This window comes from Malaclemys terrapin, chromosome 15, assembly GCF_027887155.1.
Source record: "Malaclemys terrapin pileata isolate rMalTer1 chromosome 15, rMalTer1.hap1, whole genome shotgun sequence".
Lineage (NCBI taxonomy): Eukaryota > Metazoa > Chordata > Testudines > Emydidae > Malaclemys > Malaclemys terrapin.
The window spans coordinates 30,796,191-30,823,006 of NC_071519.1; the positions used below are offsets into that span (position 1 = coordinate 30,796,191).

At 47.0% G+C, this 26,816-nt stretch overlaps 1 protein-coding gene across 8 annotated transcripts in view; it reads left to right on the forward strand.

Moving 5' to 3' along the window:
• NCAM1 (neural cell adhesion molecule 1) overlaps positions 1–26,816 on the forward strand; it is a 243,697-nt gene that overhangs the window by 152,795 nt on the left and 64,086 nt on the right. For 5 of the 8 annotated variants that reach the window (XM_054004826.1, XM_054004820.1, XM_054004827.1 and 2 more), the window contains exons 2-12: positions 3,881–3,955; positions 5,708–5,926; positions 8,285–8,428; positions 9,504–9,641; positions 10,172–10,289; positions 10,926–11,095; positions 12,002–12,144; positions 19,575–19,604; positions 23,863–24,013; positions 24,836–25,020; positions 25,918–26,014. In XM_054004826.1, coding sequence (XP_053860801.1) covers positions 3,881–3,955; positions 5,708–5,926; positions 8,285–8,428; positions 9,504–9,641; positions 10,172–10,289; positions 10,926–11,095; positions 12,002–12,144; positions 19,575–19,604; positions 23,863–24,013; positions 24,836–25,020; positions 25,918–26,014 — 1,470 coding nt within the window. The remainder of the gene's footprint in view (positions 1–3,880; positions 3,956–5,707; positions 5,927–8,284; positions 8,429–9,503; positions 9,642–10,171; positions 10,290–10,925; positions 11,096–12,001; positions 12,145–19,574; positions 19,605–23,862; positions 24,014–24,835; positions 25,021–25,917; positions 26,015–26,816) is intronic. The other 3 variants (XM_054004821.1, XM_054004822.1, XM_054004825.1) reach the window with 1 other exon arrangement.

Consider the following 26,816-nt stretch of genomic DNA (forward strand, 5'->3'; position numbering starts at 1 on the left):
CTGATTTGGTCAGAAGATCTCTGACGTCTTCTTTTCTTATCCAGATCTGCAGCCCTTCCCCTTTATTGTCTATGATAACTTGGCTAGTTGTCTGCTCACATGTTTTTGTGAGAAGACTGAAGCAAAGTAGGCATTGAGCAGCTACCAGCTCACCTGGAGTAGATGCTGTGGGATTTTAAGGACTACTTGCACCGGGGTGACAAATAGAGAATGTTTAAGGATTTTTGTTAAAATCTTTGTACTATGTTTTTATAATAAACTCTGTTGGCTTCAGTGGGATTTACATCTGAGTGAGCGAGGCCCTCTGCAGATGAAAAGTGAGGGCTAAGTGTTTGCAATGTTTGAAAATAGTCACCCACCTCCGTTATTGTTATTTGTGGTTTGTATTGGGTTTCTTGCCCTTCTTTAGTCATTTGTTTGAACACTGGAATGATGACAAAGCTCCTGCATCTGTTTGGTATGTTCAAATTGCTCTGGGGCTTAATGCCTGTAGTCCAGTCATTGAGTAATTCAGCAGCACATGTCCTTTTCCTCGGTCGTGATAAGGAACGATGCCATTGATTTAGAAGATATGGCGATTCCTTTGAGAGGAATGTTTTAAAGACTTAGAAAGAGCAGGCAGCTAAGACTAATGTCTTCATGGTTTAACAGTAAAGTGAGCAGCCCCTGGGAGAAGGCCACAAATACTGTGGCACCAAAAGACTAAAGGTGACAGATAAAGCATTTGCAGTCAACGGGATGAGAAATGCTCTGGCAACGCAGGATGGAGAAATAGCTCGATTACGATGATTGTTTTCTGCAAACTAATGGCTGCGATTTAAAAACAACACACATTAGGTCTGGCCTCCTGAAATTCTTATTTGACCTGGTCTTGTTAGGCCAGGAAGCTGAGGCAGCATCAGGCTCCAGCCGGCAGAGAGTGAGTGTCCAGTTATTTCTAATGCCTCATGACTTACACCATGAAGGAACGGTGCTCTGAGATTCAGGGTGCTGGGAGAAAGGGCATTTGTCTCCCGGGGTGTCCAGCACCGACCGCTGCTTGATTGGGGATGCAGAGGAAAGGGCGAGTTAAGATCTTGTCTCTTGTTCGTATGATAGTGCTGCAAGTGTAACACAAATCAGACAGAAGCCCGAAAATGGGCAGAAACTCGGAGCCTTGCTCAGATTATAGCGAGGTGCAGGACTGGGCAAGTTTGGGATGGGGGAATCGACCGTGGCCCTGACTTTCCTTCGTTGCTTGATTTGCATCTCAACCTTCGCCTTACTGGACCCAAGCAGGATTATTTCAGTGTATATATAATTTCCCCTTTTTTGTTTTGGTTTGTTGACTTACTGATCAGTTGCTTCTCTTTGCTTTGTTAAATATTAATCCATTTTTAAAAAAAAAAATCTGTATTTTCTGTCATAGGAACCTAAATGTAAGCTTCATTTAAGTGACCTGCTTTTCAAAAGTGCCGAGCACCCAGCAGCTCCAGATGCCTTCAATCAAAGCTGTTGGGTGCTTTTGAAAACCTGGCTTCTTTTTTAGGTTTCTAAATGCAATTTAGAAGCCAATCTTTAGGCTCGTACCATTGTAAATGTTAGCCTATGTCTCTATTTCAGACTTTGCCTAGTTCAGAATAGCTATAGACTGAATATTTGCCTAGGATTGGTTTATGTTGGTGATTACCGAAGCCTCTGAACTTGTTTGCGAAACACAGAGATACACAGCAAACTGCTCACTCAGAGATTCCTGAACACTGCTTAGTAAGTTGTTAGGATTTGGGCCATACTAAGGACTTATTGGTCTAGACAGTCCAGTTCTAAATTTGGAGCCATCATTCAAAATCAGGAGACAAAATGGCATCCAAGATGGATTATACGGATCGAATTGAAAACAGCTTATAAAGGCTCTAATCGGGGGTTTTATTTAGTTTATAAAAACTTGGCTCCCCTCTCAGAATTGGGCCTATTTATCCTAGGAACCATTAAAACTCAGCCCCCATTTAAATGCATCATTGTAGCATCTTCCCATACTTTGACAATCCTGCAGTTGCTGCAGACTGACATGCCTTGAGGTGTCCCCCTCTCTGTCTAGTTCTGTTCTGAAGCAGAATGCGAATCCCCCTGTAAGCAGGCAGAGCTGTGCTGCAGACACATGGTGCTATGGGTTTTGGTGGCCTGGGTTTCAAAGTGTAAGAACTCTTTTAATACCTCTTGTACCTGCACCACAGAGCAGTGACCCGCCGAGGAGGAGCTACTCCATACATGATGCACAGTGTGTACTGCACAATGTCAGGAGGATTAATAGAAGGAAAACACAGCCTGTAGAACTAGGCTATTTAGTTCTCGCTGCACTGGATCTAATAAACCTTTAGCCGTTTATTATGTTTGGCCTTTTGTACCTGCAGTTCTGTCTGGGAGTGAATTATATTAAAGTAATATGGTTGAGAGAAATTAGATTACACAGAAATAAAACGGGCTGAATGCAAGAGCCTAAAAGGGCAGCCTGTACTTTATTGAAAACAGGAAGGAGCGTCAGTAACCTCCAGACAAGACGTGTGAGTGAAATGGAGTTTTCCAAGAGGAGGTTTTAAAGGGCAGGAGCTCTGTAGTCCTAAGGACTGTTTTCATCTCCCACAGCCAAAGGGTCCTCAGTGTTCTTTCTGGACTCCTGATCCAGTCTGTTTACTATCGTGCCTGGATTATTTTTAAAACAATTCTCTTGGGACTCAAAGGGCCAGACGCAGTGGTACTTTCCTCTGGCTGTGTTGCACTGCTCTGGTGACACAGAGCAGCTATTAACCTGGTTTAACGGGCCATTTAAATGGGGTTTATAGCTGCCAGGGCAGTGCAAAGCTGCCAGTGAAGCCAATCCTAGATCATTCGGATACTAACTGTGCTTCTGCAACACAGAGAGCAAAGACAAGGCAAAAATGAAGAGGCCTGAATGACTTCTCTGAATGCTGCTCTGCTTGTCACAGTGCTTGCTCCGCTTCCAGTAGCTTTGCCCTATTTTGAGGAAGAGGGAATATTAGTAGTCTCCCAGGATAGGGACTGTCCTCTGCTGAGCTGCAAGACCTTGACACAAGTCACAGGAACAATGTGTCATTGCTGTCTGCCAATGCTCAACACATGATGCCTGCAAACTTCAAAGAAAAATACCGTAGTGATGCTGAGAATCTCACACCCAGATCTTGGACAGTGCAGTCGCTGTTTTGATTGACACAAGCACTGATACGTATGTGTTATGGCAATAATTCTATATGTAAATGTGAGGCAAACACATGGCTGGGTGAGAGCAGCTGTGAAGCGAAGCAGCACACAAACCTTGAGTGTGTAGGGAAAGCACAGAGTCAGTATATACTTGAACAGCCTGACGCATGTTACTTCACTGCCAGACTCAAATTGGGATTCTCTTCTCCCACCGCCAGCTCTGTTCCTTTCTCTGCTTTGCCCCTTATGCACTCAACACCCTCCCATTTCATGCCCCCTTCTTTTCATTCAGCCCCTTCCCTCCAGGATGCCTTCCAACTGATTCAATCACCATAAATAATAGGGTGCCCAAATGGTGTGATCGTATTACTGCCCTCTCCAGGCCACCTCCAAGCATGACGTGCAGCACATAACTCAGTGTTCAACAGATCACCAGGTAACGCAGCTCCTTCCATGCCTTTCTGTGTAGGCACAGGAAGAGGTGGAAGTGGCTCATATCGGTACAGGCTCTTTGAGATCCGTAGGGATGGAAGGCTTGTGTATAGTCAAATACTGGTCCGGAGCATTGGAACTGGGGTTAAGTCCATTGCTTTCCATTGCTGAGCTGACCTGAGTCCCAAGCAGCAGGGCACTTTTCTGCCGGATGACTCCAGTTGCCTAACTCCTGCTTTGCGCTCTTTCCCAGTGTCTCTACAAGTGGATATTGTTCCAAGTCAGGTGGAGATCAGCGTTGGAGAATCCAAATTCTTCTTATGTCAAGGTGAGTGCTGGCTGCTGCTGCTGTCAGCCTTTTCCATCCGTGTTTGTTGAGTCACTTTTGGGGAGCCCACTCCACTCAGCCCCAGACATAGTCACATGTACAGGGACATGCCATTCAATTCTCCATGTTGTTGTGGGTTTTTTTGGTCTTTTATCTTGTAATTCAAGCAGATCAAAAGCAATCATAGAATCATAGAATATCAGGGTTGGAAGGGACCTCAGGAGGTCATCTAGTCCCACCCCCTGCTCAAAGCAGGATCAATCCCCAACTAAATCACAGGTATAATAGCAAAGGTGACCGAGGTGGTTGGACTGGGAGATTAGAGACACACTTCTCCTGGGGCTGGGAAGCAGGTGTTTGTAACAATACCCCAGAGCCATCCCAGGACCCCGAAGACCAGAAGGGTTGCCCCAGAAATGTGTGACATCACGTCTGCCCTCAGCATTGGTCTTTTTTGTTTTAGAGGTATTAGTATGAGGGCTGAGATTTTTCAAAATCTGGGGGATTCGGATACCCAATTTCCAACAGCTTGAATGGGAGCTTGGATTCCAAGCTCCTTGGGCAGCTATGAAAATCTCCACCTCAGCCCCCGAGGATTTTAATGCAATGGGAATCCTGCATTTTTAATACCACCCTTCCTGCCACTTGCTCCAACCAGCTGAGTGAAAGAAGCAGTGTTCAGTGGCCACTGTGAACCCCAGGCAATGCATGCATCCCATGTGGTGCCGCACAGTTACTGCAGCATGCCCCATTTCAGCACACACGCATGCTACTGGCTACAGGTTTCTCTGTAAAGCAACTGGCCTGGTTTGCCGGGGTGAATTAGTTACGTGGGTGCAACACTGGCATGACAACAAATGATCCCAGGTCACCCCTAAACCAGAGCATGACACTGAGCAAACATTAAAACATGGCTTGGCGCCAAGTTCCAGTGTGGCGGATCTGACTTCCCCAAGCATCTCCTCCTTAGGGCGAGGGAGGAGGCTGTGGGACCCAAGCTAGCTCAGCGCGGAGTCATTTGTTAATGTGTGTAAAGTGCTTTGAAGGCAAAAGTGCCTGGGTAAGTGCAATTGTGGTGTCTCCACCGTGGCCTCAGCAAATGGGATTGGTTAAGTTTCCTCTGTGACAAATTTCCTCTGAACAAATAACAAAGCCACATGGGGAAACCCTGAAACGTGAGCTCCGAGAGATGGGTCCTTACAAGCCGCTTTGATTTGCATTGGATGCAGTGGCAGGTTTAACTTGCCTGATGTGCTGGTAAAGCAATTTACCCAGCTTGGTTTGCAATGCGATGCCCCAGCACAACCTGCAAACAGGGATATTTCTTGGAGCGGGAGGAGTGCTGAGCGGGGTGAGGGGAGAAGACCGCAGGGATGTATATGAGGCCATTTCAAGCCTGAAATGGGCAGCTGCTCCTCTTGGCTGCATGGGGCAGCGGGTAATGGATGTCTTTCTGTGAGGGTGGGGAGCTGTCCCCGGTGGAGCCAGAACATGGTGTATAATGTGTGAGCCACTGCTGGGATTAGCTCTCTGGCCTCGGGGCTTGTCAGCAAATCCAAGGGGGCTTAAACATGCCCCCTCAGGTGGGGAGGCACTCTCACAAACCCAGCTCGATAAGCAGGCCCCACACTGCCCGGGCATCAGAAATCCTTTGCCTGGTCTGGGCCCTTCCCACAACCCTGCAGGTGATGGCCCTCAGGGCCCTGGCTGGCTGAGAAGGAGCAGGTCCAATGTGCTTTGTTTCATCTCTAGTGACTGGGGAAGCCAAAGCCAAAGACATTTCCTGGTTCTCCCCCAACGGCGAGAAGCTGACGCCCAACCAGCAGCGCATCTCGGTGGTGCGGAACGATGACTTCTCCTCCACCCTCACCATTTACAGCGCCAACATCGACGACGCCGGCATCTACAAGTGTGTTGTCACCAATGAGGAGGAGGGCGACTCTGAGGCCACCGTCAATGTGAAAATCTTCCGTAAGAGCACAGCTCTGGGAGCCTGCTTTGGGGTCGGGCTCTTGTGAGGGGAGGCCCAGGGAGTTGCTGGGAAGGTGTGGCTCTCATTAGTGAGGGGTGGCCAGGAAGGGGAGCCACCTCCCAAACAGACTGGGAAGGGGAAGGCTGTCAAAGTGGAGCCCATTCCTCTCTTAGCAGTGAGGGGAAAGTGTTGACTGTGAAGGAGGGTGGGGAGGGACATGAACAGGAGGCTGGAAAGTGGTGGGCAACCTTGCCTGTGAGGAGACGCTCACCCAAGAGAAGCTAAGGGAAGGGCTGGTCTGTGAAGGATATGGGAACAGGAGAGTTTGTCACACAAAGGGAGATGGGAAGGAGGTAATCATGGTATTTGTCTGACTGACTCCCCACCATCTCTGTCGTCAGAGTTACTGAGAGAAATAGAAGCATTGAAAAGCCATTGTGTCACAAGCTGGCTGGCTAGCAGTGAGCAACTTCCATATTTCCTCTCAGTTAACCCTGTGATTTGTCAGGTTGGCCTCAGAGCCACGTTCCTCATTTGCTGCCCTTCCCCATCTAATTCATGCTCCTCCATCCAAACCAGACCCTCCTGGTGTCACCCACATGCTGTTAGCGGAGAGACTGAGAGCTCAGCCTGAGGGTTACTTCTGGCTGTGATGAAATGCTAAGGGAAATTAGAGAGGCTATCAAAATTAAGAACCCAATAATAGTAGGGGATTTCAGTTATCCCCATATTGACTGGGAACATTTCACTTCAGGACGAAATGCAGAGATAAAATTTCTCAATACTTTAAATGACTGCTTCATGGAGCAGCTGGTACGGGAACCCACAAGGGGAGAGGCAACTCTAGATTTAGTTCTGAGCAGAGCGCAGGAGCTGGTCCAAGAGTTAACTATAACTGGACTGCTTGGAAATAGTGACCATAATACAATAGCATTCAACATCCCTGTGGTGGGAAGAACATCTCAACAGCCCAACACTGTGGCATTTAATTTTAAATGGGGGAACTATGCAAAAATGAGGGGGTTAGTTAAACAGAAGTTAAAAAGTTAAAAGGTACAGTGACTAAAGTGAAATCCCTGCAAACTGCATGGGCGCTTTTTAAAGACACCATAATAGAGGACGATAATAGCGTTTAAAAGAGAACTGGATAAATTCATGGTGGTTAAGTCCATTAATGGTTATTAGCCAGGATGGGTAAGGAATGGTGTCCCTAGCCCGTTTGTCAGAGGATGGAGATGGATGACAGGAGAGAGATCACTTGATCATTGCCTGTTGGTCCACTCCCTCTGAGGCACCTGGCATTGGCCACTGTTGGTAGACAGGATACAGGGCTAGATGGACCTTTGGTCTGACCCGGTACGGCCGTTCTTATGTTATGTGAATGGTTCCTGGTCCGTACGGCTGTCAGGAGCCAAGCAAAGGGATCCACAGGCTAAGCTGAATGGTTCAGGGGCAGGAAGACCATTCCTAACACACCCTTTGTTCAAGCCACTCAGCGATCCTGCATTGACCTGCTTAATGGTGTGCGACAGATAAAGCAAGGGGTTGATTGGCTGTGATGTCTGTTACTAGCATAGCTGCTTTGCTCACCTCTTGTTATCCATGGTCTCTCTGCACAGCAAGAAAGCTGGGGAGACAGCCTGCTCTAGCAGTCCCTGGCCACAACAAAGGTTGTGGTAGTCACTTCTGCCCTCAGGCCTCATGCTCTGAGACCTGGGTAGAAACAGAACAGCCAGTATCTCCAGTCTCAGGCTGGACAATCCCATGGTTTTTGCAGCTTGCAGAATGTGCTTGGAACTTAGAAAGGGTCCTTTACCCCTGCTGGAGACCCCACTAAAATCTTTGGTGCAAGATAGTGAGGAACGAAGGTAGAGCCCAGTGTGACATGAATGTCTGGGAGATGAGCGTGGAATGGTGTGCTTGGTGCGGAACAGGTTGGGATGAGGCAGGGTCAGGGCTCAGCACAACCCCACAGGGGCCACTTACAGTGCAGTGGGATCCTACATTCAGGAGGCCCATATTAGCCCTCAGCTGGCAACGCTATCATAGCTGTTCCTTCCCTACCAGCTGGGAGGTTTTGCGTTTGGCTTTCCCATAACACAACATCCAAATATGGACACTCTTGTGAATCCAGCCGCCTCTTGGTGTGTAACTAGCACAGGGTTCCCGTGCCATCGTGCGGGATGCTAATGCCAAGCTACATACGTTGCTATGGCGTGAGCATCCCAAGTGGGTTCGTGCATGTGTATCATTGTTTCCTCTGTGCTTTTGGTTGGCAACATGCCTTGCCATTCAGACGGTGCCCACAACGCGCTGGGGCAGCAGCTCCATTGTCCTGTCGCTCTCCTTGTTTTCAGAGAAGCTGATGTTCAGGAATGCTCCCACCCCTCAGGAGTTCCAGGAGGGGGAAGATGCGGTGATCGTGTGTGATGTGCTCAGCTCGCTGCCTCCCACCATTATGTGGAAGCATAAGGACAGGGACGTTGTCCTGAAAAAAGATGGTAAGGAATGAGCGGTCTTGGCACTTGCCCTTCCAGAGGCATTGTGTGGGTCTGCCAAGGTGGCAAAAGGCCAAGTAGGCACAGGAATGCAGAGCAGTGGGGGTAAAATGGCACACATTAGGTCTGGCCTTCTGGGACCATTATGATCATCCAGCCTGATCTCCATAACAAAGCCCAGAGAACCTCACTCAGGAATCGCATTAAAACACAGCGGCTTGTCGTTGAAATAAAGCGTATTTTTTTAAAAGAGAAATCCAGTCTGGATTTAAAGAGGCCAAGTGGTTAACCTGTCCTGGCCAGAGCCCTCCCATTTCCCCTAAGCTGTGCCACGGAGCAGCACACATTGGAGCCCCTCTGTGGATTTTGTGGGCTGATGTCACTCCAGAGCACTGTCTCCCCTGAGCCCGGGAGCAGTGTTGCCTCTGCAGCATTTCCCAGCTCCTGTCAGTCTAGGTATCAAGGAAGTGCAGTTACAGAGCAGCCAGTGGTTAGAGCACTAATCTAGGACTTGAGAGACCTGGGTTTAGTTTCCTGCTTTGCCACAGCCTCCCTGTGAGACCTTGGGCAAGTCACTTAGCCTGCCCGTGCCTCAGGTCCCCATCTAGAAAAGGGGGCTATAGCCCTGCTCCACCTTGTAGCAGCGGCGTGAGGATACATGCACTAAAAGATTGTGAAGTGCTCTGAGATTTACTGATGAAAAATTCTATATTAGAGCCAGGTATTATCGTTATTTAAGACCAGACTCCACTCCCCAGGGAGACAAGTAGTAAATGGTTCATTGGCCCAAGCCAGGTATTGATTAAACTTAAAGTAAAATAAAAGTGCTGGTTGTAAAATAACACAGCGGTTTGTTCCCACTGCCTCTTAGCTTGCTGTGTGAGGGACTCTGCCCTGGATGGTCTTTCCTGGCAATGTCAGATCTGATTATGGGGTGACTTCCATTACCCTGATGGAAAGGGACGTTACCTTACGTTAAGCTCGGTCTCCAAGCTGTAAGGGGAGTGCAGAAGTGCCCATTCATTGCAGCGCTCCCTCTGAATGATTCTTGACTGAAGCTTCCTTTTGTCTCTTCTAGTCCGATTTATAGTCTTGCCCAACAACTTCCTGCAAATCCGGGGAATCAAGAAAACGGATGAGGGGACTTACCGCTGTGAGGGCAGAATCCTGGCTCGTGGGGAGGTCAATTTCAAGGATATTCAGGTCATCGTGAATGGTGAGCAGCTTGGAGCCCTTGCAGTGGAGGGGACCTGTGCTACCTGGGTTATAAACTGCTGCACCCTTGTCTTGGAAGGAAAGACACGATCATCAGTTCACACTCGTGAGCTGTCAGAATCATGATCCATGAGTCTTATTAATCTCACTCTGCTGTATCAAATAAACACACCCATGAAATCGATTTGGCATTTACAAGATGTTTACAGGAAATTATCATGTCAGGAGTAAGCTTGAATGTCTCATGGCTCAAAGTGAAAGATGGCCCTCATTTGATTCATGGATGATTTTGTCCAACAGACCATCTTCTGTGCAATGTGGGTCCTCTTCCTCCCACCATTTGATAGAGAGACCTTGTGCATCAAATGTATAGGTTCAAACCTGCAGGTGATGTGCTCCCTTTGGAGGAAGGTTGTGATTCACTGGACTGATTTATGTGTGTATGGCAGAGGGCAGGAAGCTTCCTTACCTGGTTCTTTTCTACCCACCTGTTCTTCCCCCTCTCTCTAACTCAACTTCTTTTTCTTCCAGTGCCTCCTTCTGTCCGTGCCAGGCAGAACACCATGAATGCTACGGCCAATCTCAGCCAGTCTGTCACCTTAGTGTGCGATGCTGATGGCTTTCCTGAGCCAGCCATGAGCTGGATGAAGTAAGATACTCTAAGCACAGTTTACATAGTTTAAGAGCACGGATGTTTTAACTGAGGCACTCGGCGTGAGTGCTGCTTCCATCTGCACCTCTGATTGAGCAGAGCCCGTCACAGGGGGAATGGCACCATTTTAGCTAGAATATCATTGACTCAGTTTCTCATAACAAAGTCAGAGAATTGTAATGCTTTTACAAATGGTCTTTATCCAGTAACAATAGCAGCAGCAATAATAGCAATATGCTGCAGCACCCCTCACCCCCGGATCTTCACACACTTTACATGACAATCCCAGGGTCAACATGGCATTGAGAAACCAAGGTTAGGGATGGGGCTGACAGTGGCTCCGAATGCTGCAGTGGGGCAGCAGGCTGGATTCTGGGTGGAGGGCCAGGGTCTCAAGCAACCCCCTCTGGTTGGCATGAGGGATGTTTACAGGTGAAGGACTCCATGGCACAGGACCCCAAGGCAAGGGTCGTGAGGGTGCAACCGAAGGAGGAAAACAAGTGCGAGACAGGTGGGACCATAGGGAAATTGTCCTTCCTCCCAAACAAAGGAGCTAGATTTAGAAATACAGATGTGTTCTAAAAACCAGCCAGCGTTAACTTCCCACCCAACCTGCTTGTTTGTGCCCTGCAGGGACGGGGACTTGATAGAACGGGGGGATGATGACGAGAAATACGATTTCAACTACGATGGCTCTGAGCTGACCATCAAGAAGGTAGAGAAGAGCGACGAGGCGGAGTACACCTGCATGGCTGAGAACAAGGCCGGAGAGCAGGATGCCATCATCCACCTCAAAGTCTTTGGTAAACAGGGCAATAAGAGGCTTGATATAGCTCCTTCCCGCCCCTACCCCCCACTCCCCACAGCCTGGTCAGAGAGCCCAGCTGGCCGGTGGCCGCTCATTGCTATAAACTGGAAGCCGCATGCCCTGCCTACCCAGCGGGCATGTCTGGTTCAGACACTGGGTGCGCTTGCTGAATTACAATGTCAGCCTGTGTGCCAGCACTGTGCCGTCTACCAGACAAGAGATGCCAGTGGTCACTGTAAGATACCGTCTCTCTGCCATTTCCTATCTCTTGTGGCTGAAATTCACGCTCCCTGCAGGGGGTCAGCACTAGACTGCGCGCCACTCAAATGCTTTTCAAGCGTTTAGGTTTGAATCCAAAGTCAATGGGAGACTTTTCCTTTGATTTCTGTGGGCCCTAAGTCAAGCCTTTAGGATTTGAGTGGAACTTTCGAAAACTCTGCACTGGGGTGAATTTCACCCTTAGCTGCTTTATGGAAAACGTTAATGTTAGCCCTTGTGACGTCAGTTTCTTCCAGCTGTTTGTTACCATTTATTACAGACCTTTTTTTGGCAAAGATCCGAGTTAAAAAAACCCATGTCGCATAGCTTAGCTTTTCTAGTCTCCTTCCCGGCTTTCTTGAAACAGCCGTGGCCCTGCTGTAATGACTGGCTTCGGTGCACTTGCTCCAGGGGCTGAGTTGGGCCCATTTTTAGTTTTGCTAAACTAGAAGCCAGGGCTGGCTGGACTAGAGGAGGGGAGGGCACACCATGCTGCCCTTCTGCCTGCTGAAGCAATTCTCTCTGAAAGTAGCAATGCAAAAGCCTTTTTGTCTAATTGATAGTTTCAGTTCAGACTTCGCTAATTCCAGGCAGCCTCGCTTCATAGCAGTGGCCAAAAAACCCCATTGTGCTCCCTTTCCAGCAAAACCCAAAATCACTTACGTGGAGAACAAAACTGCCATGGAACTGGAGGACCAGATCACACTGACCTGCGAGGCTTCCGGGGACCCAATCCCCTCCATCACCTGGAGAACCTCCACCCGGAACATCAGCAATGAAGAGAAGGTACAACAGCTCCCAAAGCCAGGGCCTCAGTAACATGGCTCAGAGCAGTTCATGTCTGCCATGCCTCCCGCTGTTCTCTGCTGAGCCAGAAGACATGATGATGTCATGCAGATGCACACTGAAATCCTGGCGATTCCTCCTCTCTGTCTATTATAAGACCCTGCCATGCTGCACAAGGCACCTGCGAGCCTGGTATTTATCATTAGAGCCCTGGCTGGTGTTAATTGGCCTAGCTATACCCGTTCGTTGCAGCTCTGCCCCACTGTGGATCTCTCTCCTTTGTTTCTGCTACTGAGGCTTTCAGAGAATTGCAGTAAAGCACCAAACAGGGGATCCTTTCCATGGGAGTTCCCAGGAAACAGTCCACCCTTTGGTTCCACTGTGGTGGGTGGAGACGGGTGCCTGATTCCAGTGTGCTCAGCGACCTCATCATGGTGGTAGAACATCCTGGGGGGAAAGGCATCTCTCTGAGAGGCTATGGACCAAAATGAGCCTGTTAATTCTTTCTTGCCCCCCTGTATTGTACACTCCCGCTGCACGTACTCAGGGCACAAACACCTGGTTGCCTTTGTGTTCGCCTGTATCGTGAATCACATACTGAGATCATTTTGTTTTTCAAGGCAAAAATAATTAGCAGTTTCTTTGTAAATAACCATTCTGGCTTGATTTGCCACTAGCTGTCTTAGGGGCATAACAGGTGGAGATTTGGGGACCTCTGTCCATTGTTAGGAGAGTCCCATAAAAGGCAACTGAGCGAGAAGGGAGAACCTAGCTCCAACACTGAGCTACCTTTAGGCAAATAGTAAATTAGATAGTGCTCATTGCTAATTCTGTAATGACAGGCCACTTGTAGTGGTTAGTGGCCTGAACCCTTTAGCGGATCTGAGTCAGCCACACAGCCTATTCCTGCAGTAATGAGCCCTTTGTGTTGTGTCATCAGTCTCCTCTTTTCAGTGTATTGATGATGCATAATCCATTGCCTGAGAGGTCAGAAACAACCAGGCTTCCCCCTGCCTTGTAGGAAAGGTATAAGTTCCATTGGGTTCAATAGAGGGCCTAGTCTATAGCTCAGTGAGGTCAATGAAAAGATCCCATTGCCTTCAGTGGGATTTGGCTCAGACCCATATTGCACTGGGGCAACTGGACCAGGGTATTCACAGGTTTGCTTCCATCCAGGAAAGGTATTTGGGAGACCAGGGTCAATGGGATCTGGAGTCTTGATTTCCTGCATCTGGGAGAGAGAACTTTTGTGTAGTGAATAGCGACTGAGAACAGAAGACTAAACCACATCGAAATCTCCCAGAGGAACCCGCTTTTTCCATATTCCTCTGCCTGTCTAGCTCAATTTAGCTAATGAGATCTCAGCTGCAAAACTGCTAACTATTTTTGAGACTCACATATCCTGTTTGATGCTGTTGAGTCAGTGATCTATATTAAGGAACTATGGTGCATATTCGGATAGTTTCTTATGTAGATAGGAGGAAAATGCGAAGATTCAAACTACCACCATATGTCTGATGTACTGGCAGAGTCCCTCATTCCAGGGTTTGTTGTTTTATGTATAAATCTCCAGTGTGTTTAGGCACTTTTCAGGCAGGTATTTCTGTGATTGGTTCTCGTTTATTAAAAGCTCATATGCAATGTATTAGGTGCAGATTAATGATACAGACATTCAAAAACTCAACAGGTCAAAACGGCCAGGAAATGACTGGCCAAATCTCTCTCTCTGCCCTCCCCCCCACACCTCCTCACGTGCTGCTGGCAAAGCTCCGAGAAACAGATAAGCCTTGACTCTGGGACAAAGAGTGCTGTTTTCAAAGTGCCCAAATTAAAAGTGACAGGCATTGGCCTGTAGGCCCTTTGGAGTTTAACTGGGAGTTAGGCGCCTACGTACTTTTGAAAATCCATCCGAAAGTGCCTAGGTTGGATTTGGAAATGGGATTTAGGCACCAAAGTCACTTGGGCACTTTTGAACATTTTACCTTACATCCCAGTCTCAAGGAATTCACCATCTAGTGTACAGACAATGGGAGCAGGAATGACAGCCAGTGAACACTGAAGGTGCCAGGGCTGAGATCTTTTAGAATAAGATTCCCATTGCTGGCGAGTCTGCTGTTTTGCAGAAGAATGATTGCATATGTTCGAAATGAGAGAGAGAGAGAGTTGGCTTTGTCAGTTTTCCCCAGGCACTAATGGGGAAACAACTAACCCAGGTGAATTCTGTGCCATGACAGACTAAGGGCATGTCTACACAGCCCTGCAGTCACATCCTAAAATTCTTGCCTATCTCTGTTACAGAAGAACTTAGCTAGCAGAGATAGCCCAAGGGAGTGGTTGGTGTAATGAGTGGTCTCCTATTGATTTGGAATACCTTTTTGTTTAGCTTCCCTTGAGTATTTATCACTCCTGTGTTGGAGAACAGGATCATCTCTTTTTGAATGATACAAGAGGAAATATCTGTACAGTTGGGGCATGCCGCTAGCTACATTTCAGCCCACTCTCTTTTGTCCGTCTTGCACGACAATGATTAGGGTGCAGAAAAGTTAGTTTTGATCTGGTATATGTCAGTATATGTTCAGGCTTCACCATTTCAGTGCAGAGACATTACAGTCCTGTTTCCTATTAGGTGTCCAGATGGACTCTCTCACTAACCAGGCTGTTTTCTTACACACATGCCCAGGAAACATGAGCTGAGTTTCTTATGTTAATGCATAAAAGAAGGTTTCCCATACAAGATTCTCAGCTGCGCTGTATGTAAAAATAATGTCGTCTTCTACCATATCTGCTGTTAAAATCTTGCCGATGCTGGTGGCAGGCTGGCCAGGTCTATACCGAAGGATTACTGCTCCCTAGCCTCTCATCAGAAGCTGCATTGCGTGTTACCATCTGCCTAACAGCAAACGAGAGGTGCTAGCCAAAGAGAAAGTGCACATGTTCTCATTAGTCAGTGTGGGAGTCAGCGCCTTCTGCTCTGCTCAGTCAATCAGTGACCGTACAGCCAATGAGAGCTTTGTGCTAGTTTTCCCCTTGGAAGGGGATTATGAGTGCCACCATGCCCAGCTCTCACAATGGGAATGCTGTATTTGTAAGGAGGGTCAGCACTTAGCCATATCTTCCGCAGTCACAGATAGCACTTCAAAGAGAGCGAGTGAGAGGTTTGGGCCAAATCAAAGCCGGTTTAGGAAGATGAAAGGGTTTGCTTCTGCCAAGCGTGAATCCTGGCCCATTGTTCCCAGATGAGAGACTGTTGAAGTTATCAACTAAAAAGCCAGGAGGAGATGGAGGAGGAGGAAGATGTCAGCCTCGTGCAGTGCCATCGCTTTGTTTTTCACCAGTGTGGTTGTATGAAAACACACCGCGGCAATAAACAGTCTGTCCTCTTAAATCCAATCCTAACCAGCCCCCCTCACCTCTGATTTGGGAAAGCCCTTTGGCACTTTACGTAAGTACTGAGGCTCATTTTTGCATTTCATTGGAGATGCAGAATAAAGGGTAATGATTCCTGCCAATACAGTCTCATGCTGAGTCTCTCCCTAATCAAAGAGCTGAAATCTGGAATGATAATTCAAGAGCATAGTGAACCTGCCCTGGATTCTCTGCCTCCTTCTGTGCCACTGAGAGCTTAGTGGATGTGTCAACATCGTCTTGTTAAGGCTTCTTTTCACCAAGGCTCTCGTACAAGGTCGGCGGTTACTGAAGTGGAGAAGCCTGTGCAAAACTCATGGTTCCTGAATGTAACAGTCTGAGATGTACATCCTGTAGGTAGCAATTGGTCTAGCTAAAGGAGACGGAGTGTATGTTCTAATTTGACCGATAGATCTTCTAGGGTGAATTGCACAGGTGTGTTGGTGCTACTCTAAGAATTTCCCAGCACCTCAGTCACCCCATGTTTTAGGGATTTGTTGGCATTAACAGTGCTGCAGGGTAGCTGACACCCCCAAATTATTTTTGTTTTTAAAAAAAAAATCAACCCATTTTGATTAATATCTGGAAATGTTTTAATGAAATTAGTTGGAAAGACTTTCAGTGAGAATAGAATTTGTTGTTTGTTGGAATTTCAGCATTTCTCTCTGCAGCATTTGCAACCCAATCATTGCAGCATTGGGTTAGAGCATGAGAAGCGGTGGATAAGTGACTAGTTCCTTTTCATGGTCCAGGCTAAGTGAAATGCAAGAAGTAAATAAACAGAAATGGGAGATAGGAAAAAAATTGGGCCAGATCTTCAGCTGGTGTAAATCAGCACTGCTGCATTTACTTAAGTGGAGCTATGCCGAGATGCCCAACTGAGGATCTGTCCCTTAAATTTTAATCCATGGTGGTGTTCATAACACTGGCAAAAATCTCCATTGTGCTGATTCTCAGGGGTACGGTGCCCCTTCAGCATGGGATTTCCTAATCTTGATTTGCAATGTGTCCCCACTTTGAATTACATTATTGTATACAAAATCATCCATATAGAAGTCAGGTGGGTTAATTCCATTAAATTCTCCAGGGAATCCCTTATTTTCTAAGTTGCTCCCATTTAATTGCTTGAATCCAATGAGAGAGAGAGAAACTTCCTAAGAATTTACTAAGCGCATGACCACCTTTTCTTCTGTGCAGCATGGATCTGGGCTCCCCTTTTCCCTGGCCTAGGGGGGATTGGGAGGTCAGCATGAAACTGTCTAGGATTGAGATTGCAATTCTAGTTAATTTTGAACTGCTACCAGCCCCAGAGGGTAAAGGCTGCTGCATAGAAATAGGCCAACTATCTTAGAGGGAGAGCTGGGTTTTCTCCTACTCAAGATAGTTAAGTCCCAAGCAGACTGTGAAGAGCTACAAAAGGATCTCACAAAACTGGGTGACTGGTCAACAAAATGGCAGATGAAATTCAAGGTTGATAAATGCAAAGTAATGCACATTGGAAAACATCATCCCAACTATACATATAAAATGATGGGGTCTAAATTAGCTGTTACCACTCAAGAAAGAGATCTTGGAGTCATTGTGGATAGTTTTCTGAAAACATCCACTCAATGTGCAGTGGCAGTCAAAAAAGCGAACAGAATGTTGGGAATCATTAAGAAAAGGATAGATAATAAGACAGAAAATATCATATTGCCTCTATATAAATCCATGGTATGCCCAGATCTTGAATACTGCGTGCAGATGTGGTTGCCCCATCTCAAAAAAGATATATTGGAAAAGGTTCAGAAAAGGGCAACCAAAATGATTGGGGTATGGAACGGCTTTCATATGAGGAGAGATTAATAAGACTAGGACTTTACAGCTTGGAAAAGAGAGGACTAAGGGGGGGATATGATTGAGGTCTATAAAATCATGACTGGTGAGGAGAAGGTCAATAAGGAAGTGTTATTTATTCCTCATAACACAAAAACTAGGGGTCACCAAATGAAATCAATAGGCAGCAGGTTTTAAACAAACAAAAGGAAGTATTTCTTCACACAACGCACAGTCAACTTGTGGAACTCTTTGCCAGAGGATGTTGTGAAGGCCAAGACCATAACAAGGTTCAAAAAGAACTAGATAAATTCATGGAGGATAGGTCCATCCATGGCTATTAGCCAGGATGGGCAGGGATGGTGTCCCTAGCCTCTGTTTGCCAGAAGCTGGGAATGAGCGACAGGGGATGGTTCACTTGATGATTACCTGTTTGGTTCATTCCTTCTGGGGCCGCTCTCGGAAGACAGGATACTGGGCTAGATGGACCTTTGGTCTGACCCAGTATGGCCGTTCTTAAGTTATGTTCATCTGCTTGCAAACTTTGAAGGGACTGAAAACTAGTCAAGGGGAAAGTTAGACAATTGCTTTTACCCAATTGCTGCAAGGAGATGTTAGAGGTATCAGGTGCATTGCCCTCCCCATCCCAAATTAGATTGATCTAAAACCTTCTTCCCCGGATGAAAGGGTTTGGAGGGAGATTAACACGTGACTGCAATGAGGCCCATGCACTGACACAAAGTGCAGTAGCCTGGAATGCCAGCGAAGCAATGCACTGGCATAAAACCACAGGCAAAGGTTTAGGATGATGTCAGGTTGGAATATTCCTTGGCATTTCATATGGGGAGCTCTTCAACCTCTTATAAGGGGATTTGAAACTAAATGAATGTGCTGGGGTGGGTGAAGGATCTACCTATGGAAATCACATAAACCTTTTGTGGGGCAGCCACAGTGAGTCCAGACATATACAACAAGGATGATGCTGAGTTAGTGTAACTTGCTTGTTAGGCTTCCATGGAACCTGAACTTGGTTGGGATACAGATAAATATAAATGTTTGGGAATTGGAAGCAATGTGCAGAAGTTGATGTGTTAACTGTGGAGAATGTAAAATCAGGCGAGTCAATACTGTATGTTAGTACTTCAGTCTCATTTTGTTTGCTGGTCACATTTACTCCACTGGAAGCACTTTGGAAACAACGGTGCATTTCCCATCCTCATTTCCTGAATGTCCGTCTCCTGTTCTTTGTGTACGCCGCTATCATCCAACCGTCAGCGATACTCATGCCTTTGGATCGCATGCTAAGTAACGCCCTCCTGGCTGTGATATTAGCAGGTGATTTTTGACTCCTGAATGGAAGCAGGACAAGCTGCAAATGAAACAGACGGCAGGGCAAAGTGTACGAAAAGCCGATTGACAGAGGAAAAGTGAACCCAACGACCCCTGGTCTTTCCGAACAGGAGTGATTATGACCTAGACTGCTGAAACTTACCTTTGTTGATAAGGCTAGTGCATGTTGGGAGAGAGTGTCTGCTATTTGTTTGTTCCATCCCCAGTAAGGATTGAGAGCATCTGCTCGCTGGAGAATTACCGAGTGGAGTTAAGAGTTCATTGCTGTTGTCTTTTGTTTGATTCTGGAGTTCACATTTTTCCTCAGCTGTGTGATATGAGAACTCTTATTCCGGACACAGCATGCATGTAAAAATGGTACAAATGCATGATAGTGTTAACAATGCAAGCATTAATAACCAGTGTATCTGTGCAAACAACAAAATCAGCGTTAGGAAACCAGTTCTATAAATATCTTTGCATTGAGTGACCTGGGTCATCGGAGTTGCTTCCACAGCACTGCTGGGACATGTTTATAGAAGTGGTGAGATGCAGCAGAGCAAAATATACAGTTGCTTAATGTGCAACAGCAGAAGCACAAAGTCTTCAAATATCATTAGCCTTTGATTAATAATTCATCTTAAAATCAGTTTTTAAAAAATTAAAATGCTGAATGCAAATCCAAATTGAAGCTATATTGGGAGATGGAAATATCTGTGCTATTTCCCGCCTCATCTTCCCCCCCGCCCCTCCCAGAAGTGATCTGAATTGGAACTTGCATGTGCACAGAATGCAGTGTGATGCATACAGTATGTTACCTAAACGCAACACTTGATAAACTTCTATTGTGTGTTTTTGTGTTTTATATCTGTTTTTTCCAGGCTTCGTGGACTCGGCCCGAGAAGCAAGAGGTATAAGATTACCAGACCAATAGCCAATCCCTTTAGTTTTTTTTTAAAAAGTATTACAGATTAACACACCGTTAGTACAGTAACCAAGCCAGTATTAATAATTTAACCATATTAAAAAAAGAAAAAAGATCACCTGATAGTGGTAGAAATTGCTTGGCTTATAGCGACGCATCTTTGGATGAGCAAACAAGCTGTGTCAGGAGTTGGCAGAAGTCATGCGTGAAAATCCTGCTTGCCATTTAAAAGACCAGACTGTCATTTTCAGTGGATGTGAAAGCAAATAGACAAAAGCCCATTTAGCCAAATTGCCATCCTAGAGATGGCACTGAGCTGGAATTAGGAGACTTTCCTTCCATGTGGCTTGGGAAAGTAGCTTCCCTCTAAGAGCCTGACTGCCTCCACTCCAGCCCAAGTCACCTGTTTGCTCATTGCTCTCATTAGAGTCAGTCTTCTCTTAAAGAACAATTGCATCACATTCCATCTCAAAAGCAATGCAATTACATGTCTCCAGGCTGTGTTTCTCCACGAAATGCTCCCGGTTACTAAATTGACCTTCTTATTTATCTCTTTGGGGAGGAAATGGGAGGGGGGAGTTAAATGCATTTAAATAACACAATTCGGTGCAAATCGGTTGATATTTTTCACATGAAATTACGTATTTAAAATATTCTGTTTTTACATATTCATGGTTTGTAGAGAGACTTCTTGCTTCCGAATGTGCTTGGGAACCTAATTCCCAAGCAAATAACAGTGGCTAATCATTGGTGGTTAGAGTTTGGTGACTGCATTTCGTATTCTTAACAGCAATATTTTGGTAGCCTGATTGAGTATCTCTACTACCCAGTGGGAAGTAGAGAGGGCGATGTGGTTTAGTCAAGGTTCGGCTGTTACCCAAGCCCATCACATCTATTTCAGGTGAGGATGATGGGAACTTGCCTAGTTCTGTTCTGAAATAGTATGTTGGAGAGCCATGAACATGGAAAATGGAGATGTTGAATATTCATGCTGGTTTCTACTGGAGGATTTGGAATTTTAATAGTTTCCTTTCTTTAGTTTCTTCTAAGTTAATTCATGTTATAATTGTATATTCTTTAATCCATTGCACTGTGTATCTCATGCCTTTTTAATTGCAAAAGTAATGCTACTAAGATTACTCAGTCTGAAATCGTTTCCCTCCCTTCCTGCTAAAAGAGTTGAGTGGGGTTCTATGAAGGATGTTTTATTTATTAAACTCTTGCCTTGCGTAAGCTACTTTGGAGGGGAAATAGCTGTTAGCTACTTGTGCTTCTGAACTCCAATCAGCCATACTCTCATTCTGCATAACCCTGTAAATCCTCCCTCACCATTCCAGCCCAGAGTGTACTGGAGAAAGGGAGAGCATCAGAAGTTAGCAGCGGATATGAACCAAAAAGAGTATTATCATCACAGACAGATGTTAAAATCTCAGTTACAGGCAAAACAGACAGTCTTATTACAGTTTGAGTTGTGAACAAGACTTATCGGAAACATTCCACTCCAACATAATCAGGTCCCAAATTAATGGTGCCTTGCTGAGATCTGCGCAAGGCAATGCTAATTCCCAGTTAAGTGCACTCCGACTGGGATAATGAAAGCACAGAGCTAGGTTGGCTCCCTCATCTCCTTCCTTTTGATGTTCCAACTGTGTCCAATATTTCAGGGTGCCTCCGCCTAGTGGTGCTTGCCACTTTGCTGATGATGCCAATGTGTGTGAGAAGCAAGTGTGTGTGTGGTGGGGGGGAGGGAGGTTGTATCTCTGTGCTCTATTTGGAGAGGACTCAAACATCCTAAAAACAGACTCTTCTCACCCACAAAGGAGTAAATGTCCCTTTAGCTCTGGAGGATTGAAAACCAGGCCTGCTCTTTTGATAGGATCTAATACCCTGTGAATTGGGAAAAGTACAGACAAGGGCAACAAAAATGATTAGGGATATGGAACAACTTCCATGTGAGGAGAGATTAAAAAGGCTGGGACTGTTCAATTTAGAAAAAGAGATGACTAAGGGTATATGATTGAGGTCTATAAAATCATGATTGGTGTGACGAAAGTGGGAAAGTTACCTCTTCACATAACACAAGAACCTGGTGTCACCCAATGAAATTAATAGGCAGCAGGTTTAAAACAAACATAAGGAAGTACTTCTTCACACAATGCGCAGTCAGCCTGTGGAACTCGTTGCCAGGGGATGTTGTGAAGGCCAAAAGTATAACAGGGTTCATAAAAGAATTGGATAAGTTCTTGGAGGATAAGTGCATCAATGGCTATTAGCCAGGATGGTGAGGGATGCAGCCCCGTGCTTCGGGTGTCCCTAAACCTTCAAGTGCCAGGAGCAAGGACTGGACGACAGGGGACACATCACTTGATAATTATCCTGTTCTGTTCATTCCCTCTGATGCATCTGGACAACAAGATATTGGGTTAGATGTACCGTTGGTCTGACTTTTATGAACAAAGACAAAAAATATGGTTTCACATGAGAAACATAGTGCGATAGACTAATGCCTCATTAGGAAACCTTTCACAGCTCCTGTAAAGCTGCCAAATATAGTGATCCAGACTGGCGCACTGTCCCATGCATGCATGAAATAGAGTTCGGTGTCTCCGTGTCCTAGAGACTGTGCCAGAGAGAGAGGGCAAACTTGTTAGCATGTGGCCTTGGCCTGGTTTCGTCAAGCTTGCAGCAAACCTACTTGGAGCAGGGGGAGGGGGGACAGGAGAGAGAAATGCAGACTTGCTTCCATATTTTATCAATGGATATCAATTCTCTGCTTCTAGATAGGAAAGGCTTAAAGGACAAAAATGTGCTGAGTTAATAGATTCAGATAGAGATGGAAACAGCGGGGCAGGTCTTTTTAGCACACCTTGTTAAGAGGTGGACCATCATCTTTACTTATAATTATCTCTTTGAACCTCAAGCTTTTCCCAGGCTTTAACCACTAAACAAAAAGATATCTTAGACCCAGAAGAGCTGTGCACCCAAGATCTGAATAGAGCTCTCTGTTAAGGCTCAGCGTTTCTGTGGGGTTTGTGATTGTAAGTCTGTTTAGCTGGAAGTCTGGCGCACTTACTGTTGTAATCACAACACGTAGTTGCGCACACAGCCACAAGGGTGTGCAGTTTGCCGGTTGGTAGCGCCCAATAGCGTGTTAGGCACTTCACAAACAAGTAGATGTTGTCTGTGTTTCAAAGGGCTTAAATTGGAGTAGTGGTTAAGGCAAAAGGAGCAGGGAAAGGTGACAAAATTCTATGGTTATATGGTTTGGGAGGGCCTGTCTTGAATGATTCATTCTTACGATTCAGGGATGTTGGGAGTTGCAACGTTTCAGTTGTGAAGGAACAAGGTGATTCTGACAGATGATTGTAATCTCTTTGAACACCTTGTAACCTGGATGTAATGCTCCCTATCTGTACACTGCTTGACATATATACATTCACACACTGCATATAGGAGCAATTCCTAAATCAACTTGTAGCCAATCACCTTATTACAGAACGTGTTTAAACTCACAGACCCTACGAAAACTTCAAGCAAGGGTATTTGAAGGGTCATGTATTTTCCCACCCTGTTTCCAAGTCTTGCGCTGGTCGGCCCCATGTTCAGACAGGAGCATTGAATTTTCACACTCCGTGGCCTCTGATTCAAACTCAGGGTCCTGGTTCTGGACTCACTTACACTGATGTGAATTGGGAATGACTCCACTGAAATCAGTAGAGTAACTCCAGCATAAAACAGATACAAGTGAGAGGAGAATCAAACCTGCGATCTGAGTGTTCAGGTCTGGTGGCAACTGACCTAGTCATAGCAGGTTTCTACAAGAGAGCAGTAAGTGGGAAATCCCTTAGCTAGTGTATCTATCAAGCCTTGCATTGTAACTCTGAACACAAGAAGCATGGCTTGCCCAGCTTGGACACATCTCAACCAGAGACCCCACCTTCCTTAGCCAGGTATCTTTTGACATGTGCCAGTATGGGAAGGTAACTCCTCTCCCTCTTCCTTGGGGCTTTGGAATTTGCTGTGTTCAGCCCTAGGCAGCAAGGAGTAATGCTGCTTTTGTCAATTTCACTCCTATACAGTTCTAGACTGCTTGCTGGTGATTGCTTCTAAATTACTGAGCATTGGGGGCTAAGGGGGTGGGCAGGAAGAGTTGATGGGGAATAGAACTGTATTAAAACCTGGTATTCTGTGTGCCCTAAGCGGCTCAGTGCCCCGTCCCTCACTCTGTCTTCCTTTCCTACTAGACCCTGGATGGGCGCATAGTGGTGCGCAGCCACGCCCGAGTGTCCTCCCTGACACTCAAGGACATTCAGTATACGGACGCTGGAGAATATGTGTGCACGGCCAGCAACACCATCGGGCAAGACTCCCAGGCCATGTACCTTGAAGTGCAATGTAAGTATGGGCAATGGGCTCTCGTCTGCAAAGGGGACAGTAGCGATACCCTAAGGAGTGGCTCAGGTGGCCGCAGGACATGCTGTCCCAAGGCTGATGCCTGTTCTGTTTCAACAAAGGTCCTGGGAGTCAGCGCAGTCCAGAATCAGTTTCTGGGGTGAAGAACCAGCCATATTGCCTTTTGGGAAGACAAATAAAGCCGGGTCAATAAACAGTTCTGTGTGCACAAATGCAGGGCCCTGGGTCCTCGGCTGGTGTAAACCAGCACCACTCCAGTGCAGGTCCTGAGCTGCATCAGTTTACACCATCTGGTGACGTGGCCCAAGGTCGTTGTGGGCCAGGTTTGTGCCTCCTGAAGATAGAGCTAGGAAGCTAGTCCCTCCTCAGTCCTCTTGCGTTGGCTTGGTACAGCAGCTGCTGTTCAAACCTTCCCCCAACTCTGTTTTTGGCCTAACTGAGGCCTGCAGGACTTGAGGAGCCCTCTGCTCAACATCCTCCACCCACGGTATCATCCCCTTTGGTAGAGCATCCCCTGGTGCTGTCTGCGCCCATGGGTGCGTGGCAGGAGGCACACGCTGTCCCTTGGACACATAATGCGCTGTCTGCTCAGCCTCACCCCCAGGAGTTTAGCATTCCCAGCTCTTGCCAGCCCCAAGTCCTTTCCCCTGCCGAGGAGTGGAGGTCAGGACACCAGGCCTGGGAATCAGACCTGGATTTCCTGCGTGGTAGTACAGAACCCTAACTCTAGGCGGGGAGACTGGGCTGGTGCAGGGGGACATTTATGACTCCAGTTGCCTTGAAAGATGCTGTCTTTGTTCCCAGATGCCCCCAAGCTGCAGGGCCCTGTGGCAGTCTACACCTGGGAGGGGAATCAAGTGAACATCACATGCGAGGTGTTTGCTTATCCCAGTGCTGTCATCTCCTGGTTCCGGGATGGACAGCTGCTACCAAGCTCCAACTACAGTAACATCAAGATCTACAACACCCCATCAGCCAGTTACCTGGAGGTGAGGAAAGGGGGCTCTCGGGGAGGGGATATGAATGTGCAGCCTTCGTGAGTTATAGATTAATGTTTGTTTATGGCACCGAGAGCCGTGATGGGAGGTCTCCGTCACTCCATGTGGTCTGTTGCTGCCCCGTCTATAAACAGGGAAGAAGCATTTCCAGCCTCTAGTGACAAGAAGCTATGGGCTGGCCTGTGGCAGGAGCAGAGATGGCACACCGTGTGCCAGGAGACAGGACCATTCCAATCAAGGGCCGAAGAATGGCTAGTTAGTGGTCAGAAGCGTGCTTGGCTGCAAACCAGTAAGAGGCACGTTTGGTGCCCTGAACAGGTTGCAGTCTAAATGTCGGACACGAGAGAGCGACGTGTCGTTGTAGGCAGGGCAAGGAATCAGGAGGAAGCACCCAAGTTACAAATGCCATGGGATTGTTATTCATTTATTGAGTCTATCCTGGTAGTTCCCAAAGGATTCAATCAGGACTGAGGCCCCGTTACGTTGGGTGCTTCACAGAGCCCTAGGAAGACACAGTCCCTTGCTCTATATCTCGGGACGATATCAGGTGTCTCCACAGATGTACAGTCTCTCCCCCCTCACTGTGGTACAGGTGTGCATCGTGCTGTTGGAGTAAAGGAGAGAGGGTGCAGGAGAGGAGGAGATAACAGGGCAGGAGGCTAAAGAGACTCCTGTAAATTGAGCAGCCCATGGAGCCTTGTCTTCAGCTTCTCACCCATCACCACAAGGCCCCTGGGCAACCTGCACTTGTCTCTGATGCTCACCATCCATATTTTATGGTACCTTGATATCTCCCCTTTTAGTAAAACCCAGCGGGGGTTGGGGAAGTTGGGCTTTGAGATCTGGGCGCATCCTTAAACACCCCCCTCCCCATCCTTAAACATCCAGGTGACGCCGGATTCCGAGAATGACTTTGGGAACTATAACTGCACCGCAGTGAATCGCATCGGCCAGGAGTCCTCTGAATTCATCCTTGTGCAAGCGGGTGAGTGTCCCACACAGCCCCATGATCCATCGACAGGCAGAGGGCTGGCGGAATGCACAGGCAGTCATTGCACTGGTGTGATGAAGGGAAAGCCTTTCCCGACTCCAAGTGTCCCCCTTGAGGGGCATCAGAGCAGCCAGTTGTAGCTCGCAAGTTTAAAGGCGGTGTGGATCCCAGGAATTTTGTCTCCTGCCCCGTTTTTGGAGGCAGCTGCTTTTTGCCTGAGTAGGCCTTTATGTCCCCTACAGTACCCACTGGTGCTGTGACAGAGTCTTGCTCTTTGGCTTTTAAGAGCAGCACGGTGCGTCTGGGCTAGACCTAGTGAACTCTCCTCCGTAAAACATCCTGCTGCCACACAGAAATCCCAAAGCAGCCCATGGCAGCTACACAGGCTTCTCCACCTGCCTGGGTAACCAAACAGGCTGGGAGGGGCTCCACTATCCTGAACTCGGAGTGCCCTCAATAATGAATTCACCCGGTTGCCATGGAAACAGTTAGGAATTATCCAGCTGTGCATTCAAACGTTCTGTGAGGAAGGCCCGAAGCAGCAGAACGGTCTCCAGGGTGCATGCATAGCCATGTGCAGGCTGCATTTATTCATCAGAGTAAATAAGTGACCCGGAGGGAAATGCTGCGAGTCTCTTGTCCCTGATGGGAGGGAGGAAATGAAAACTCCACAATTCACAGAGAACCTGTTTGCCTCCTAAGAGTCCCTGTAGCAAGCTTGGGTGAGGCTAGGGTCCCACCTGTGGGCCTAAGCACAAGGCAGAATGCAGGCAGACGTTTCTGGGATCGCCACAGA